We start from the raw sequence: 17,531 nt of genomic DNA, 5'->3' as shown, positions 1-17,531 counted from the left end.
AGAAAATAATGTGGGTGTTCTGCTTTCTATGCATGGAAACTTTCAGTATTTAGAAAACTGGGAAGGGTGGGTATGGGCTGGGACTGGCTAGGAACAAAAGATGCAGAGAAAAGATAGACTAAAATTGATGTATTAGATGTTATCTTTTGTGTTAGGAATCCACTATGTGAGCTATTGTCTTCTGGACAATGAGGGAATAAGAAATTTCTAAGACACACCACTTTATTTACTTCAGTATGTCACACTGCACTTACCATAACTGCTGAAATACTTCAGCTTAAGTCCACCTTTAAGCAGTCAGTGAAGTGACATTAATACCTTCCCCTTGAAAGAGTGAATAGGTACTCATTTTACAGAACTGGCTGTGTATTTATAACAATCTGCATCTACCCTCTTCAACAAGAGACTGGAAACCTGTTAACAAGTTTCTTAGAGCTCAGAGATAAAAGGTAACACAAGTATAAAAAGCACAATTATTACCTGATGCAGTAAAATTTTAGGGGATAAAATTATTAAAAGTATTATATCTAAATGAAAGCAGCTATCATAACTATGAGAATGCATGTGCTCTGAAAATTACTATTAAATTAGTAATACTCCTAATTTCTCCCACTAAGCATTATCTTAGAGTGACATTTGATAGAAGGAAAGAATAAAAATAATTTCTTAGACAAAGGTCATTCCTAGTTGGGCCCATTAAGCTAGTAAAAACAGGGGTATCAAATTGCGGATTTTTTTTATATGCTTCATAAAACATGAATTTTCATGGGCTTTTGAGGCTTGTTAACCAAATACTGAGATGGCAGCTGAAGAGATGATTTGTGATGGTATTTTTTGAGAAGAAGGTTATCCACTTTAGCAGTTCCTTTTTCACAAGTCTGTGAATGGTCAACATTGAGACAGAAAAGGGAGGGTAATGAAATCCAAGATCTTAATAATAACTCAAAATTATTTGCTGCTGATTTGTTACTTTACAGTAAATATTTCAATGTACTAACAATTCTAAATCCATTAATATATTTAACTGTTCTATAATCTATTCAAATTCTTTTCAATATTTTTAAAGCTTTGTACCATCAGTATTTATTTGTAAGCGCTGTTATTTTGGGGGCAGGTGTGAATATACTATTGAATTTGTGAAAATAAATGATTAAAGAAGGAAATAATTCAAACATCAAGGATGTGCTAAAAAGTAGCACCAATTGGAAATTTAAGCATCTATTAGGAATACATTTAGTTAACTATCACTCACAAAATTAAATTGAATACATTCTTCACAGACTTTATACCGAAAACCCCTTAATTAATGTTGATTTTTGTTTCAGTTAGAGCTGATTTTATGATACCAAATAGAGATTGACTCAGATTTGCTGAGAGATGGACAACAGTTAGGAAAATATGTGAGGAAATATGGAAATGAACCAAGACTTAGTGTTTTCTGGGTTTAACATGTGAGTAAATTGACTCAGCTTATCTTTTCAGACAATAACGACTCTCATGTGGAAGGTTGATGGTCCACGTCAATTTTTTTTTTTTTTTTTTTTTTTTTGCTCTTGTGAAGGATGTCTGTAAGTGGCCCAAAACCAAGAATGAAGAGTACAAAATGTCATCATAAATTACAGAACATGGCTGAGGCATCTGCTAGAAGTGTGTGGTTGAAGCAATCACTATGGGGGGCGTGGGGCAGGTGGGCAATTGTTGACACAGTTTGAAACAGGGTGTGTTGAGAAGCCCACATTCTGGTGTCAGGTGTGATTGTATTGAACCCAACTTTACCACTGCTGTTTGCCGTGTAAGTTGGGTTTAGTTAATTAACCTATTTGATTTTTAGTTTCCTCAATATAAGTCCCAATTAAGGTTACTGTGAAGAGTCAATGAGTTAATTTATGTTAAGTCCTTAGGCTAATGTCTGTTTCTGAAATCACTAGGCAATTATGTCTGTTAACATTCCCTAGTATGGTAAAGCCAAGGTTGTCTTACCTTTTCATGAATCTTCCCATCAGGAATGTTAAACAATCATCTTTCAAATAAAAAAATTTCCCTTTTCAATTTTTTCAAAGACTTTCAGTCAGTCTATATATTATATATAAACTTTTCTGTACATACCCCTATTTAGTTATTGGTGTATCTCCATGTATAATGCAGAACATAGTTATGAGGTTACATATCAAATGTAAGTACATATTCTCAGTGATGTGGCTGTATTGTTGTCATCCACACTTTTGTCAGTGACCCCTCACTTATATTCCTCAAGGAAACCCAATACGTTCTTGGGTTTGTCTTTGTGCCCTATCTGGGGTGAACAGATGTTTACTAACATCTCCCCAGGAAAACACACCACTTGACACCTGAACAAGGTAATGACCGAGCCAAATATGAGTCTAGCAAGAGCAACTACATGAACTTTTTCTTAGATAACAAGTCATGCAGCTAAGGGTAGAACTGTATCAGGGGCAATAATGAAAAATAAAAACAAAAAAAAATAGTGTATAGTATTCTTAATTATGAGGTTAATTAATTACCAGTATTGAAAATGAATCAAAAGGAAAATGAACTTGGATGCTTTTCTTCCATGTATGTGTTGCTGGCTTTAAGAAGTTAAGAGTTTGCTGACATAAAACATTAATTGGTAATATTGGGTTGAGATGAGAATTAAGAATGGGTGTATGATAGGGAGTGAAGTGGTAAAAATGGACTTCATTTATATTTAATCTGACCTTTTGCTTTTACTAGTGATACAGTATTTGCTGGTCATCAAAGACTATTGCCATTGACAAAGCATAACAGGCATCAGTGTTGACTAGGAAGTCTGTGGTTGATTGGTTCATCTTGTATCTGTGCCACAGATACATCACAATAGGAAAACCTGGTGATTAATACCATGGCTGCTACTGTTTCTGTCACTTCCTCCACCCACGGTTTCACCAGACTTCCTCTGTAAAGCCCTCCTAATTCAGTGATGTCATGACTGAAATTGTTTACGAGGAAAGAGTCATCCATTTCTTTGGGTACCTAAACATGTACCCACTAATTCACTAATTATTAGAAACTCTTTTAACTACTCATGTATTTTCCTATTAGGAACTGACAAAATGTCTTAGACATAAATGCAAGCTTACAAACAAAAAATATGTTCAGTATCCCCCTTTTATTATGTGTGTTGTGTGTGTTAGGGTGTGTGTGTGTGTGTGTGTGTGTGTGTGTGTGTGTGTGTGTGTGTGTGATATATGTGCATATGTATGCATATATATGCAGGATGCACATGACCATGGACAGCAGAGATGGTGCCAAGTGTCTTGCTTTATCACTCTCTGCCTTGTTCCTTTTAGACAGACTTTCCCTGATCTTGAAGTTCAGAGTTGCAGGGGATCTCCTGGATCTGCCTGCCTCTACCTCACAGTACTCTGGTTAGAGGCACGTACCGCAATCCACAGTGTATACATTCTAAGATCTCCAGTAAACATCTGATGTCATGGACACTAGTGAGTCTTATATTTAGAAAAAAGTAAAGCATAAACAAGGAACAGTAAGAGAGTAACAACTACTAATAAACACATAAAACTAATAATATAATAAAATAATTGATATATTGCAATAAAAGTTGTGGGAATTCAAGTGTTCCTCTTTGTGTGTGTATGTGTGTGTGTGTGTATGTGTATGTGTGTGTGTGTGTGTCTGTCTGTCTGTCTCAGACTAGCTTATTGTACTATACTCACTCTTCTCTGTGTTATAATATGAAATGATACAATGCCTATGTAATGAGATGGAATGGAATAAAAGACTAAGAACTTAGCATATCCTATAACTAAGATTTTTTTAGTGTGACAGGTGACAGCAAAACCATCACAGATTTCATATGCAGATGATTCTACCACATCATCAATCTTAGCAACATCAAAAGATTTTTCAAAAGAGTTTTCACCTTTTACTTTAAAAATGCCTTTTACAGATTTCTTTGACTTGTCTGAATTGTCAGCATTATTACTTTTGATCCTTGCGATTATTAAGCAAAGCACGGGTTGCTTGGATACAAGCACTCTGATACTGTGACAACCAATATCCAATAGTCAATAACTAGTGTGCAAATCAAGATGGTGAGTGGCAGCTGTGTGATATATACAGCATGGATACACTGGACAAAGGGAGATTCACACGCTAGGCAAGATGAATTAAAATAGCATATAGTTTCCTCACACTTCCAGAACAGCAGAAAAATGAAATCTTGTATGATGTTTACTTCTGAAATGTCCCATTCAACATTTTCAGACTGCAGCGCTTGGTTAGGATGTATAATTATGCACCAAACTACAGTTGATTATGAGTTACAAAATTTATACAAACTTAATCATAAATAAGCAGGATATTATTGTGTCATTTTAAATAGTCATAAAAACATTCATAACCTTTACTCAACATCTCTATAAAACCAGGAGCATTTGATGTGATGGCATGGCCACCATCCTTTCTTTGATGACAATTATATTAGGTTATTATGACCATACCCAAAGGCCAAGTTCAAATAGTCTGCTTTTGTGTTTCCCCATTTAGTCCTAGAATGCTGCTGCTCTGATTGAACACATGCTTACGGAACTGGATTTCACTTAGAGAGCATGTTTTATAAAAGCGACATCTTTAAAAACATTAGAATCCCTTCAGTGCAATGAGATACTGTTGGTGAGGGCTAAGAAAATGATGGAGCAACAGATTAAGGAATTCCATTTTAGAATTGTAACAAAGCATGGACTGCTGGAAGAGAATGTCTGCTGAAGACGTCCGTACTCTTAAATTATTCACCCTCCGAATCTCAATATGCATCAGGATAGAAGTCAACATTGTTCATTCTTGATTGTCTTTTACAGACAACATGGGGAAAAGTACATGAATATAAAGAAAAACAGATTTCATATGGAGGACCCTTCTAATTCCTTAAGCATCAACTAAATATACTTTTCTGCTATATTTAATTAAACTGTTGGATTTAACTTTACATTCTACTGGATTTTAAAAGGTGGTATAGGCAAATGCTAATACAAATTTAAATCCTTCTGATTTATATCAAGGAAATAAAGTTGCTTCTGCTACCCCTGCAGGAGAAAAATTTTCAGAGTTACTGGAGGAAAAAAGGATCACAAATAATGACATCACTTTTCTTGGTATCCGCAGCTGCTGAGGCTCCCTCAGACACATTTAACCTGTTAACCACACTCGGTGATTTAATTCCAATATTCATTTGGTATCATACTCCTCTATTTAATATAATCAGGTTATCTGTGGTTTATAGGCTGGTCAAGAAGCAATATCATTAAGTACAATGAAAGACATTAAATTATAAGAAGGACTGGAAAACATCTTTCAATTGGAAGAGAACGCTGGTATCAGCATTTGTATTGAAAATCCTATACCATTTAAGAAAATAGGACCAGAGGGAACATGAACTGCTGTTTTCCTTTACAGTGGATGGATCATTAAATCTGTCTACCTGATGCTTAAAACATTTCCAATGATTCTAATTGCTTATCAAACAGTTCCTTTAACATTGAGCAACACAAAATTCACAATGCTCCCTTCTCCATTACTGTAGAGATTGTTCAAATGTAACTTGCCAACATCCAACATGTTAAAAAGTGTCATCTGTATAGCTGAGGGAAAAAGGCTACTTAGGAATGAAGAGAATGAAATAGTCTCCCTAATGAAGTCAACAAGGCAAGCAATAGATATTTTACTTAGAACCCTCATGTACTTACAGATGACTATATAGATTTTTTTAAATTTAACATTGCTTTCGTCCACTATTTCTGATTTAAATGTGCATATGTTAGTGATGAGACACCCACTGTGACAGATTGTCCTGTCAGTGTGCTACTGCCTCCCCTCTATGAACGATTTTTAGTATTGCCTGAGAAAAAAAACATCATAACATCATTACATCATTTTTCTTGTTCCTTCCTCTACCATAGCTTGCTGAAAAATATTCAGCCTGTTACCATGGCCCATGTTCAACCTGAGGTTTTATTTAGTGTTATGAGTGACATTTGTCTACTTAAAATGATTGAACTGTCTTTTTTGCCTAAGAAGAATATGACTGTGTACATTAAAAAGATATAAGAATAATATGTTTATTTATGAAATGAAGCAGACCATTGAAATGTTTAGAATAATGTAGGGCAGAAATTGCTAAGAAAATTTACATTTCAAATTCTCTAATGAACCCTTAACTTATCTGTGCACATGATAAATGATGTTGGTACTTATATAAAAGCTCATGTTATAGTCATGTAGATTTTTGTTTCTCTTTGAATGTGTCATTAACAAGGAAAACATACACTTCGGAGATCATTAGCTTATCTTTTATCTTTATTGTATATGGCAAACATTTACACATTTATTCTCTGAATACAGGTGGGTATAGCATCTATACCCAATAGGGTATGTGCATATATGTGTGAATGCATGTGTGTGTGTGTGTGTGTGTGTGTGTACTTAGAGAAGACAACCAGCATACCTGAACCTTTCAACATACGAAAAAGCCTATACTGCATCCCCACACCACCAATGATATCATTTTAAAATGCAGTTTTAAAACAAAAACTGCATTTATATACGTTCAAAATAATTCTTGGAAATGTATCTTTTTCAGTACTTCTCTTAACTATTTTCCTTAGGTGCATTAGGTAGTATTATTCTTTTAATCTTAAGAAAGCAAGAGTGTTTTCTCCAGCATTACATAAGCCTGTGCATAGACATGAGAGCAAACACTGCCTCTACTGGGCTGAAACCAATTTCTTCTGGAACCCCACTTGATGTCTCAAAAAATTCTAAAGCCGCTGGAATCGTTTGAAATGGGCAGTGTTTAACCAATTTTAATAGAAAAAACATTTTTGCCACATATAGGCAGATATGGCTATAAAGCTTTAACAACGCATTTGAAATTTAACGTGCATTACCCATAAGTTGATTACAGTCAGCCATACAGAAAGGAAAAATATCACTAAATAGCCCCCCAAAACCATGAACTTTTGCTCCTTAGTTATTAAAACAACACTGTATTCATGAAAAGCAATAAATTAAGTGAGTATCATCCAAATCATACTAAATGCTGTCGGTCTTTGTTCTATCAATTGGCTGTGCAAAGGTATCGATAATGGTTACATCATCAAATTTTCAACTGCAACTTGTGCACCATTTGTGTTTGTGGCTCAAATCTAGAATCTCTGAACTGGGCTTGACAACCATAAAAACATGAAATAAACGAAATCTAACAAAGACTAGACTAAGGGGTAGTTCAACACACTGCACTGTTCTCATCGCTAATGCCGGAGGATTCATTTAGATACTTATACATGCAAGATTTTCAAATGACAACGATCGTAACAGACATTACAGCAAGTGCGAAGCATAGGAAAAGGGAAGGGAAAAATGCCTTCCAAGACAGAAGGATTCATTAGCCTCTCTGGCAAGTGTCTAAAGCAAACAAGGAAAGAGCAAAATAATCACTTAGTTACAAATAAACCCTTTTAAAAGCACAGTACCTTTTTGTGTCTGCCCTTCTTCCATATTCTCTTCCATGGCTACCTTTCTTCGGGAGAATCTGGCGCCCGGAATTAGTCAAAAGCTCAATTAGATGTTGAAAAAGCGGGTGCTTTTTCCCCCTGGGCAGCTCCAGCAGCAGTGGCTTCAGCAAGTCCTCAGAGCTTAGCTGAGGCTCCCTCGCGCCTCTCGCTTGCTTGGAGACTGGCTGTCAAGTGTAATTTCATTCAAATTACTCTTCCGTGAAGATTATCAATTTTTCGTCTCAAAGCTGCCCATTGTGTGCCACAGCAAGCAGGTACTCAAACAAACAGCCGGATAATTTGGGGAGGGGGGGTGTGGAAAGTGGAATGAATTCTAGGAGCAGGGACACTATGATTCATAAGCCTTTCTTTGCATTTAAAATGGGGGAAAGAAATTGAGGTTTGTGTTGAAATCCCAGCTTTAAATTGGAAGCAGGCTGAACTGTGAACAGATGGAGGGGTGTCCTCCTAACATGAAGCGGACCACCAACCCATAATTCCCCCCTTTGCTACCACAGTGGGAAAGCCCAGATTTTCGTCGTGTCTTTCTGCTGCAGTAGTTTCTTCTCACCCAGTCAGATTCATTACAAAAATGCCCCTTCCTTTTACCTCCTCACGAAGTGTCTAGTTAATTTGATTTAAAGCTGCCAAGGAGGGATGCAATTAGACTATCTCGAGGCTGATCTGTTAAAGGTTATTATTAAGAAAGGACTTTTCAGCTCACATATTTCAGAATCAAAAAGGAATGAAAAACATGGTTTTCAAGCGAATACGTACAAACCTTTTGTTTTAATAAGAATTCTATTTAGTGACATAGGGCTTTTACAGGAAAAGCATGAAAATAATCTATTGATGTCTTTGTAAATTATTATTAACTCAGTCCACAGATGCTGCTGATTCCAAGTGGGAATCTTGTGACAGGAAAAATTCTAAGGGTGATTACTGGGGACGGGGTGGGGGCCACAAAAAGAACGAAAGGATTCTAGATAAGGAACAACAGGAGAGTATGTGGTAATGGGAATCTGCACACTGATTTGGAATGCAAATCACAAGGCTGCAGTCTGACAATAAATTAGCAGTCGTGCTCAACCTATTGAATGACAGCACACAAGGAGACTCTCAATACTTCACAAAAGGTACAGGAAGAAAATAAACACTGTCAAGCCTGTGTTGAGCTTTTATAGAGCATAAAGGAAGACTCTCTTGCCTGCGTTCATCTCGAAATAAACAAACACAGAGAAACACACACAGAGATGAATACGCTCTTGCCCTTAATGGAAACACATATATCCTCATTATCCATATCATGTATTTCTTGTGTTATAAGAAGACTTTCACACAGGTTTTTTAAAGCACGTCAGCATCATATTGTACACCACCCTCTCAATTATAAGAGCAATTATTTCGAGGAAAAATGATCGGAAAATGCTCCAGTTCATTTACATAAATGAAGGTCTACCTCTCTCTAATAATCAATTGTTATTTCTATTCTTTTTGCCAAATGAGTTTAATCCAAAGGTAACCGTGATTCAAAAATCTCTAGCCCCCTATCTCTGAACATATATAAACACATATCTGCATTCAAAGATTTTTGAGACACTTGCTTGTTGAAGGCAGATTGAGAGAGAAGCCATAAGGGAAATCAAAGGAGCCAAATCATAACAGTCTCTCTGTTTCAACCCATCTTGGTTGACATATCCTGGCATACAATCAGAACAGAATGGAACCTCCATCCTTGTTAATCTGCTTTATTCATCTCATGACACAGAAATAATCAGTAAAGCAAATTACTAACAGCAGCACCTACACAAATAATAACACTACATTGTATTTTACAGTATTTTGTGATCTTTAAAACATATCCAAGTGCATTACTTAAGGAAAGCAAAAGGAGAATTGTTTTCCCCCTGTATGTTGGAAAATACATCTGCTACTCAAGCATATCCAGGGTCTGAGATAGTAAATGAAGAAGAAACTCTCAGAGCACATATCATCAGCCAATTCTTTGTCTAACACTCTGATTTTTAGAACTGTTCTACCTTTCTACTCTAATCCATCACAGGTGTCTTCAGTGTTCTTTAAAAATCATCCTCAGTTCATACCTATTTTCAACACACATATAGAGAATAAAGAGAAGAGAATTAAAAATAAAGAAATAGAAAATTTTAAAAATATTTGCTGGGCAAGATCAATGGAAAGATGACTACATCTTCATTCTCTTCTGGAAACTGCAAGGAAGCAATACATTTGCATAATCAACTTCTTGTGGGAATGGTTTTCTTTATTAAACAAAAGTCACTCATATTTATTTTTAAAATATATGAAGCATTTTTCTCATGTTGGAGATAATAGAGTCCTTCCAAATTGATAAGAAGAAACACAGAGTACTCATATCAATAACCTGTAAGTAAGCTAAGACTAATTTGTTAATACAGTCACAAAGCTTTTTCATGTGAGCTATTTTGAAGTCTACACTATTCTGGGTTTTCAGTATGTGCACATTTATCTGGTATTGTTCCCACCATTCCTCTCTGGAAGCTTTTGATCTACCCAAAGTCAAGTTTTGTACCCATTAAACACAAACTCCCCATTTCTCTTCCCAATTTAACAGCTGGAATTGGTGCTGTTGGTTGATAATTTTAGGAACATTTGCAAAATCTGTTGTCATTTGAAGTAAAAACACTTAAACATCCAAGTATGTGGAAAGTAGTTCATGATGAAACCTTATAGAAGATCAATTTTATGACTTCTAAATATAAAACCTTAGTAACTGCCAGCAATGCTTCCTCTGTATTCCTATTGTGGTGATTTGAATGAGAATAACATCCATAGACTCATATATTTGAATTCTTGGTCCCCAATTGGTGGAACTCTTTAAGAAAGATTATGATTAGGTGTGGCCTTGTTGGTGGAGGGGTGTCATTGAGTGCATGCTTCGAGGGTTCAAAAGTCCACACCATGTCGTGAGCTCTTCCTGCTTCATACTTATAGATCAAGATTTGAGCTCTCAGCTACTGGTCTAGACCATGTCCTGCCTGTGTGGTACCATAGTCCATACTATTGAAGGATTTATTAAGGCAACTCCATGTAGTTAAAAAGGAGGTTTATTTGGGCAGGGGGGAACTTACAGCTAGTAGAGGGGTTGGTTACAGGATCCGGGAGAGGTGAGATGCAGTCCAGATGGGTTATCTGGAGAATTCCACTCGTCCTACCATCCAGCATCTAGGACCATGAGGAACCAAGAGAGCCAGCACATCCAGATCTCGGGTCTTAAGGGCTCCCATCTTGGCCCCACCTCAGGGGCTGGTTATAGGTAGGCATGACAGTTACCAGAAGCCTCACTGAGGGTAGTACTTCCAGATTGAAGCTGGAACAGCTACCCACTACATCTCCCCCTTTTGTCTAAATAAGAAAGTTCTAACCTAATACACAACTATGTACAATAGGAATGATTATCAAATATTGTCCAGGAGGAATAAGGGATGATGACCTAGACAAGATGGCACTACAACCAACACCAATTACATCAAACAAGAGACACATGCTAAAATCCAGAGAAGTCTGGAACATAGGTAAATGGCATGTTACAAAGATCATTCCAAAGGGTGTCCTATCCTAAAGAACCTAAATCTAATACTTAATATGTTCTAGCAAAGATACAAGAAAATTGTAACTATATCTGTTAGTCTCCAATCCCATCAAAGACCTGAGAAGGAATATAATAATCCCAGAGAAACGGGAGAAGGATGAAAGCAGAAGCCTCACTGCGGGTAGTACTTCCAGGTCAAAGCTGGAACAGCTATCCACTACACCATACCATGATTGCTATGGATATTCTGAAACCATATGCCCCAAATTAAATACTTTCTTTTATAAGTTGCCTTGATCAAGGTGTTTTCACAAAGCAATAGAAAAATAACTAACATATTCATTAAAATCTACAAGTTATAATGATGTTGGTACCTCATCAAATATTCTTCATTTACACACTGCTGGGGATGTCTTTCTGTATAAATAAAATGCTGATTGGCCAGTAGCCAGGCAGGAAGTATAGTATAGGTGGGACAGAGAGAGAGGAGAATGCTGGGAACAGGAAAGCTGAGTCAGGAGTTGCCAGCTAGACACAGAGGAAACAAGATAAAAGTACCTATAAGCCACAAGCCACGTGGCAACTTGTGGCAACTTATAGATTAATAGAAATGGGTTAATTTAAGATGTAAGAGCTAGTCAATAGTTATCCTGAGCTAATGGCTGAGCAATTTTATCTAATATGAGCTTCTGAGTGATTATTTTACAAGTGGGCTGTGGAACTGTGGGGTCCCGAGTGGGACTGGAGAAAACTCCAGCTACAACACACATTGCATTTCCCTTGACTTATTTCAGCTCTACTTTTAGTATTTTAAATACATAAATGCACACCTAAAACTCTGATCATTAGTGTTAAAAAAGAAAATTCTTTGAAATATTATCTGAGATTATGATTTGTATTCCTTTTTCTGTGTAATCTGGAGGACGCATTACTTACTTAGTCTAAAATCATGATAAGTTCCTCTCATTCTTTTTAACTTTGGGTTAGATATATCTCCCTTTAAAATATGCTATCACCTGAGAAAATATCTACATATTGCTCAATTAAATAATATATTCATCTTTATATTCAACTACATTATCAAAAACAACTATAGATTAAACAGCACCTTAGTTACTCCAAAGCAAATGGAAAAAAAACTTAGAAATGTTCATGGTCTCTGAATCAAAGAACAAATAGAACATATGGAAAATAAGATTATAAGAAGCAATGTAGGGCACAGAAACAAGAGACATAAACAGCTTAGAAAATGCTTTTTGCTTTGAAATCTTTCAAAGCTAGACAGAATATCATCTCATGAATGAAATACTTTGATTGGTACTTTTGCCATATTTTGAAAGAGAAATTAAACCCAAATAAACTACTGCTTTAAAGTAGAGGTTGAAAATCAATATCAATATTTTCTCTTAGAAAGCCAAAACTATCATAAACTATTAATTTTTTTAATGTTTTAGAAATATCAAAGAATAATCATGACAGTCCTCAGGGTTATGTACTTATTTAAAACAATCTATTCATAGAATGATCACAGTTATCCCAAGTAATTTTATAATTACTTTTTATAACCCCTTCATTTTATTCTTAATAATACAAATATTTACTAAGCATTCTTGTTCTCATTTGGACCTGGAGGTAAGTAAAAAATGTCTCTGGCTTATTATGCAAACCTCCTAGTAGTTAAGAAAATCCCAGATTACACAATGATGTTTGACAAGTGTTACGTCATAAGGACAAACCAAGTGCAGGAGAGAGTGCATGAGCCTACTGGAAAAACATCTCATATACTCCTCCCTTTTAATTTTTTTTTTAACTTTTTTTAAAAAATTAAAATATAATCACATCATCTTCTCCCTGTCTTTTCCTCCGTCCAACCCTTTCCATGCATGCCCCTTGCGCTCTCTCTCTCTCTCTCTCTCTCTCTCTCTCTCTCTCTCTCTCTCTCTCTCTCTCTCAAATCCACAGTCTCTATTTCTTTAATTGGTGCTTATTTATATTCCTAAATAAAGAACTCCAACAAGCTCAGTCCATATAATGCTGTATGCTTAGGATTTCAGTATAGACCACTTGGTATTGGATAACCAATTCGGGAACTCTTCAGGGAAGTTTTATGGTCTCCTAAAAGGTTCTGTTTAATGTGACTTGATTAAGGTAGAGAGCTTTCTACCAAAGGAAATAACATTAACACAAAAGGGGTAGGTGGAATAAAAAAAGAAAGAAAAAGTAACTCCAGACTTTTTAAACTGAACATGAAAAACCTCAGAAATACACTTCTGATCACATACAATGTAATACCATAATGCCACGTGGGAAAACCTTCCTTTACTATTCATTAGGCATCATCTCCCAAAGGTTCCCGGGAGGCTTATTCTCAAGAACTCAATTCTGAGATGAATTTTGATTTTAGTTTTTCCAAAAGTAATGAAAGAGATGAATATTCACAAGATATAGACTGTGCTTTAGAAGACTTTACTCTAAAAAGGACACAATTGGAAGCACATTAGTATTTGCCCTTGAGAAATTACCTTTACCAGAAAATATTGTAGAAAAAAAATCTATTTAAATAAAAGAAAATTAATGAAAAATATATACAACTAAAGTAGTGTAACAGAATAATGAGCCCAGAAATAAAAGAAAAAAAGAAATAACCTTTATCATAGGTAGTGTCCTGTTCCTATTTTAATCCTGGTCCCTCAGGCACTTTCAAACCATGATATTGTCTCTCAAATTCACTAATACTGCATTTTCATGGAGTTTGCCACAATCCAGTAATAACAATAGTAAAGCCTATTACAACTGACCATTTGTTTCTTAACGTTTTTAGGATAAGTCCAACATCTTTTTTGGGGAAATGGAATTTACAGAAATCTACATCTCCAGCACACCACTCCCTGCTATAATTCCTTCATTTAATCACCTTTTAATTTCTCATATGTTTACTGTTATTTCTTCCTAAAATATTTTCTCTAGTAACCTTGGGTCTCCAGCATTGCTCATACCTTACACCTAAGCTGGAATAGTTACAACAAGAAAAGCTTTCCTGACTTAAAGCAAAGATATCCTTTAGTGTCATAGATCATGCTTTTGAAGTAGCTTTTTGTTTTTGTTTTGTTTTTCAAGACAGAGTTTCTCTGTGTAGCTTTGGAACCTGTCCTGGAACTCTTACTCTGTACCCCAGGCTGGCCTCAAACTCACAGAGATTCACCTGCCTCTGCCTCCAGAGGGTTGGGATTAAAGGAATGTGCTACCACCACCACCCAGCATCATTTTTGAAAGACTGCATTTTACAAACATACTTGACACTTGTTTCTGACCTGTAAGCCCCATGATATGTTTTGTACCACCCACTACTCAAGAATAGAGTAAGTGTTCATCAATACATAGGCGTGGATGAATGAATGATAGTGACAAAAGAATAAGAGAATGAATGCACTTGATGATTTCAAGCACACTTTCTTAAATTTTTCAGTCTCTGCAAAATAATTTGGAATTAGAACATAACTCACAGCAGTTCTCAGAGAAAGTGTTCCGTTTGCACGTAACAAACACCTTTTCGCCGTGTGCATGACAGAACAATGAAAAGATATTTCACAGACTAAGAAGTAAAACAGAAAGGAAACAGGAAACAGTTGCTTGACATGATTCCTGCACAGCGGAAAAGCTATCACTTCATGAGCACCAATTAAGAGAAAAACAACAATGCAGAGATGGCACTCCAGCCCAAATATGCCCTCTTAAAATAGTCAATATGTCAATATAAATGTATTTGGATAATGAAAGAGTCGACACAAATTCTAAAACTTCTATATAGCTTCTATTGCATCTATTCCCAAAATGTTAGAAAACAATGTCTTCCTTTGGCAATTTCTGCATTCTCTGAAATATAGTAGAAATCTACAGAGGTAAAATCTAACTTTTCTGCAGGGAAATGAATAGAACTGGATATTATCAGGTGAGTTATAAGCATATAAGACAGATATGGCATGTTGTCTTTCACAGGCAGATTCTAGATTGAAAAAAAAAACAAAATAAATGAATGTGTGCTGTTATGGAGGAAGAAGAACAGTGAATGGTGATGAAAAAGAAAGAGATGGGAAATGAATATAGTGAAAATTTATAATATATATGTATGGTAGTTTGAATGAGAATGGCCCCCATAGGTTCATGTATTTGAATGTCTAGTTACTAGGGAGCGAAACTACTTTAGGAAGGATTAGGAGGTTTTTTAATACCATTTAATGATTTAATGTAATGTCAGCTTTATCAAAGTGACAGCAATAAATGGGTTACTTCTAAGCACATGCAATGTTCTAATCATTGGGCTAGAACTTAAAAAAAAAACATGTTTTGTAAAAAACATGAAATTTTTAAAATCACCACCTTTTGCCATGTTAAAAACTGAAGCTTTCAAACTTTTCAACAACTTTTTTGAGGCTATACAAGTGGTGAATGGAATTTAAGCTGAATTTTGGCCTTGCTAACACTAGAATTATATCTTGCAAGAGGATAAGTCATTCATTGCTTAAACTACCCCATAATTAGGCATTTTATACAAGCACCTCATTATTTTTGGTAAAGCCTTGATGTTATACTCCTGGCAATAGAACAAGGATACAGCTCATCTGACAAATGAATGAAGTATTTCTTTATTCATTCTAACCATAGTTTAGCTTATCTGACAAATGTATGAAGTATTGCTTCATTCATTCTAACCATAGTTTAGTTTGTCTGACAAATTCATAAAGTATTTCTTTATTCATTCTAACCATAGTTTAGCTTATCTGAAAAATTCATGAAGTATTTCTTTATTCATTCTAACCAGAGTTTAGAGGTTTAGAAATCCTGACCTTACATATCCATTGGAAAATGCACATAACCACCCCATATGAGTACATCAATGATAAAATAATCCAAAGAGAAAAGTAAAGAGAAAATGGGGAGATAGGGGAGTGGTATAGGAGGAGAAAGAGGCATAGGACAGGAAGAAAAAGGAAGGAGGGGAAGAAAAAGAAGAGAGAGAGAGAGAAGAGAGAGGGAGGGAGGGAGGGATGAAGGAGGAAAGGAGGGGAAGGGAGACAGAGGAATCTACATGGAGGGAAGGAGAGGCAGAGGAGAGGGAAAGGAGGGATAAAGAAGCAGGGAGAGAATGAACATTGTACAAAGCCGGAAGCCTGTTCTGCCCTCTACATTACAGAGTAGTGATTTTCGGTCTGTCTTATGTCTTAGACTAGAATCAGATGGCAGGAGAGAGACCCCACAAAGCTGACCACACTGCATGATGCAGAAGAAGTGATGAGGGAAATCAGGATTCCAGTCTCTCAGCTTTACCGTGAACATTTTGATATTTTTGCTTATGTCTTAGACAGCTAGTCCTTTTGTGAATGAAAATGTGTGCCGAAGGGTGCTTTTACAGTCCAAATAGAATCGTAGGTAACCTAGAAATTCTTATCTAAAAATAAAACTCTTGACAGATTGGGAACTTTTTTCATCCTTCAACTTGTCCTCTAGGACAATACCTGAACTTCTGACTAAATTAACAGAAAGCGATGGACTTTTCTCAAAGAACAGAGTGAATAAACAATCCTTTCTTGTATGATAAGTGCATTTTTAAATATCATTTTAAATGTATTCATGTATCACAATTTTTCCATATATATGTATATATGAATGCATATATGTGTATATATAAAGCCTCCATTTCATGTTGTTTTAATAAAATATGTAAGATTGACAATAAAGAAAAATGTTTATTGTGTTCACAAGTTTTAAACTCCAAGCTCTGGAAAGCCACCGCTGAGGAGAGGTCTATGCCTCCACACAGCCGTGCAAATTCCATTGCATGATGGGAACAGATAAGAAGCCTCCAGGAGCAAGTGCAGAAAGACCAAAACATAGACTCACTTTGTAACAACCTCCTTTGTTAGGTAATTCAGTCCTTCAAGATCTAACCCACTTCAAAAATGCATAATCACTTTTAAGGATTGTTTCATCAAGACCTAATTATTTTTCTTTAAGTTCTACCTCTCAAGTTTTAACAATAACAACAACAACACCACACACACACACACACACACACAAACACACACACAAAGCCAAGTACAGTGCGGACTAAGCCTTGAATGTATGGACTTTTGAGTGAAGCAATCCATATCTCAACTATTCCAATGTCTGAATGTATTTGCAGGGAGGGTTGTTATTTTTCAGCAAGAAGCCTTCCATTGTGATCTGTTCTACACTAAGTAGAGAACACAAGTGCCCAAGTCCTGAATGTACTAGAAACAACTAGAAAACATTCTCTATGTTTTCCAAAGAAAGTTTTATTGGTGATGCAATATATAATCTATTTAGATAGTCATTTGATAAACCATAACTTCACGAGGATCAAAGCACTAAAA

The 17,531-nt window shown here is 35.8% G+C and overlaps 1 protein-coding gene across 2 annotated transcripts in view; it reads right to left on the bottom strand.

Annotated features, from left to right (window-relative positions):
• The window catches only part of Gpm6a (glycoprotein M6A), a 264,991-nt gene that overhangs the window by 105,168 nt on the left and 142,292 nt on the right, over positions 1–17,531 (bottom strand). Inside the window, exon 1 of one of the 2 annotated variants that reach the window (XM_028861376.2) lies at positions 7,530–8,152. The exons of the other annotated variant lie outside the window; for it this stretch is intronic. Within the exon in view, the coding sequence (XP_028717209.1) occupies positions 7,530–7,566 (37 nt within the window). The 5' untranslated portion in view covers positions 7,567–8,152. Of the gene's footprint in view, positions 1–7,529; positions 8,153–17,531 lie in introns of those variants that run through there. 2 annotated transcript variants of the gene reach the window in all.

This window comes from Peromyscus leucopus, chromosome 17 (assembly GCF_004664715.2).
Source record: "Peromyscus leucopus breed LL Stock chromosome 17, UCI_PerLeu_2.1, whole genome shotgun sequence".
NCBI classification, from domain to species: domain Eukaryota; kingdom Metazoa; phylum Chordata; class Mammalia; order Rodentia; family Cricetidae; genus Peromyscus; species Peromyscus leucopus.
This window is presented reverse-complemented; position numbering and strand designations above follow the sequence as displayed.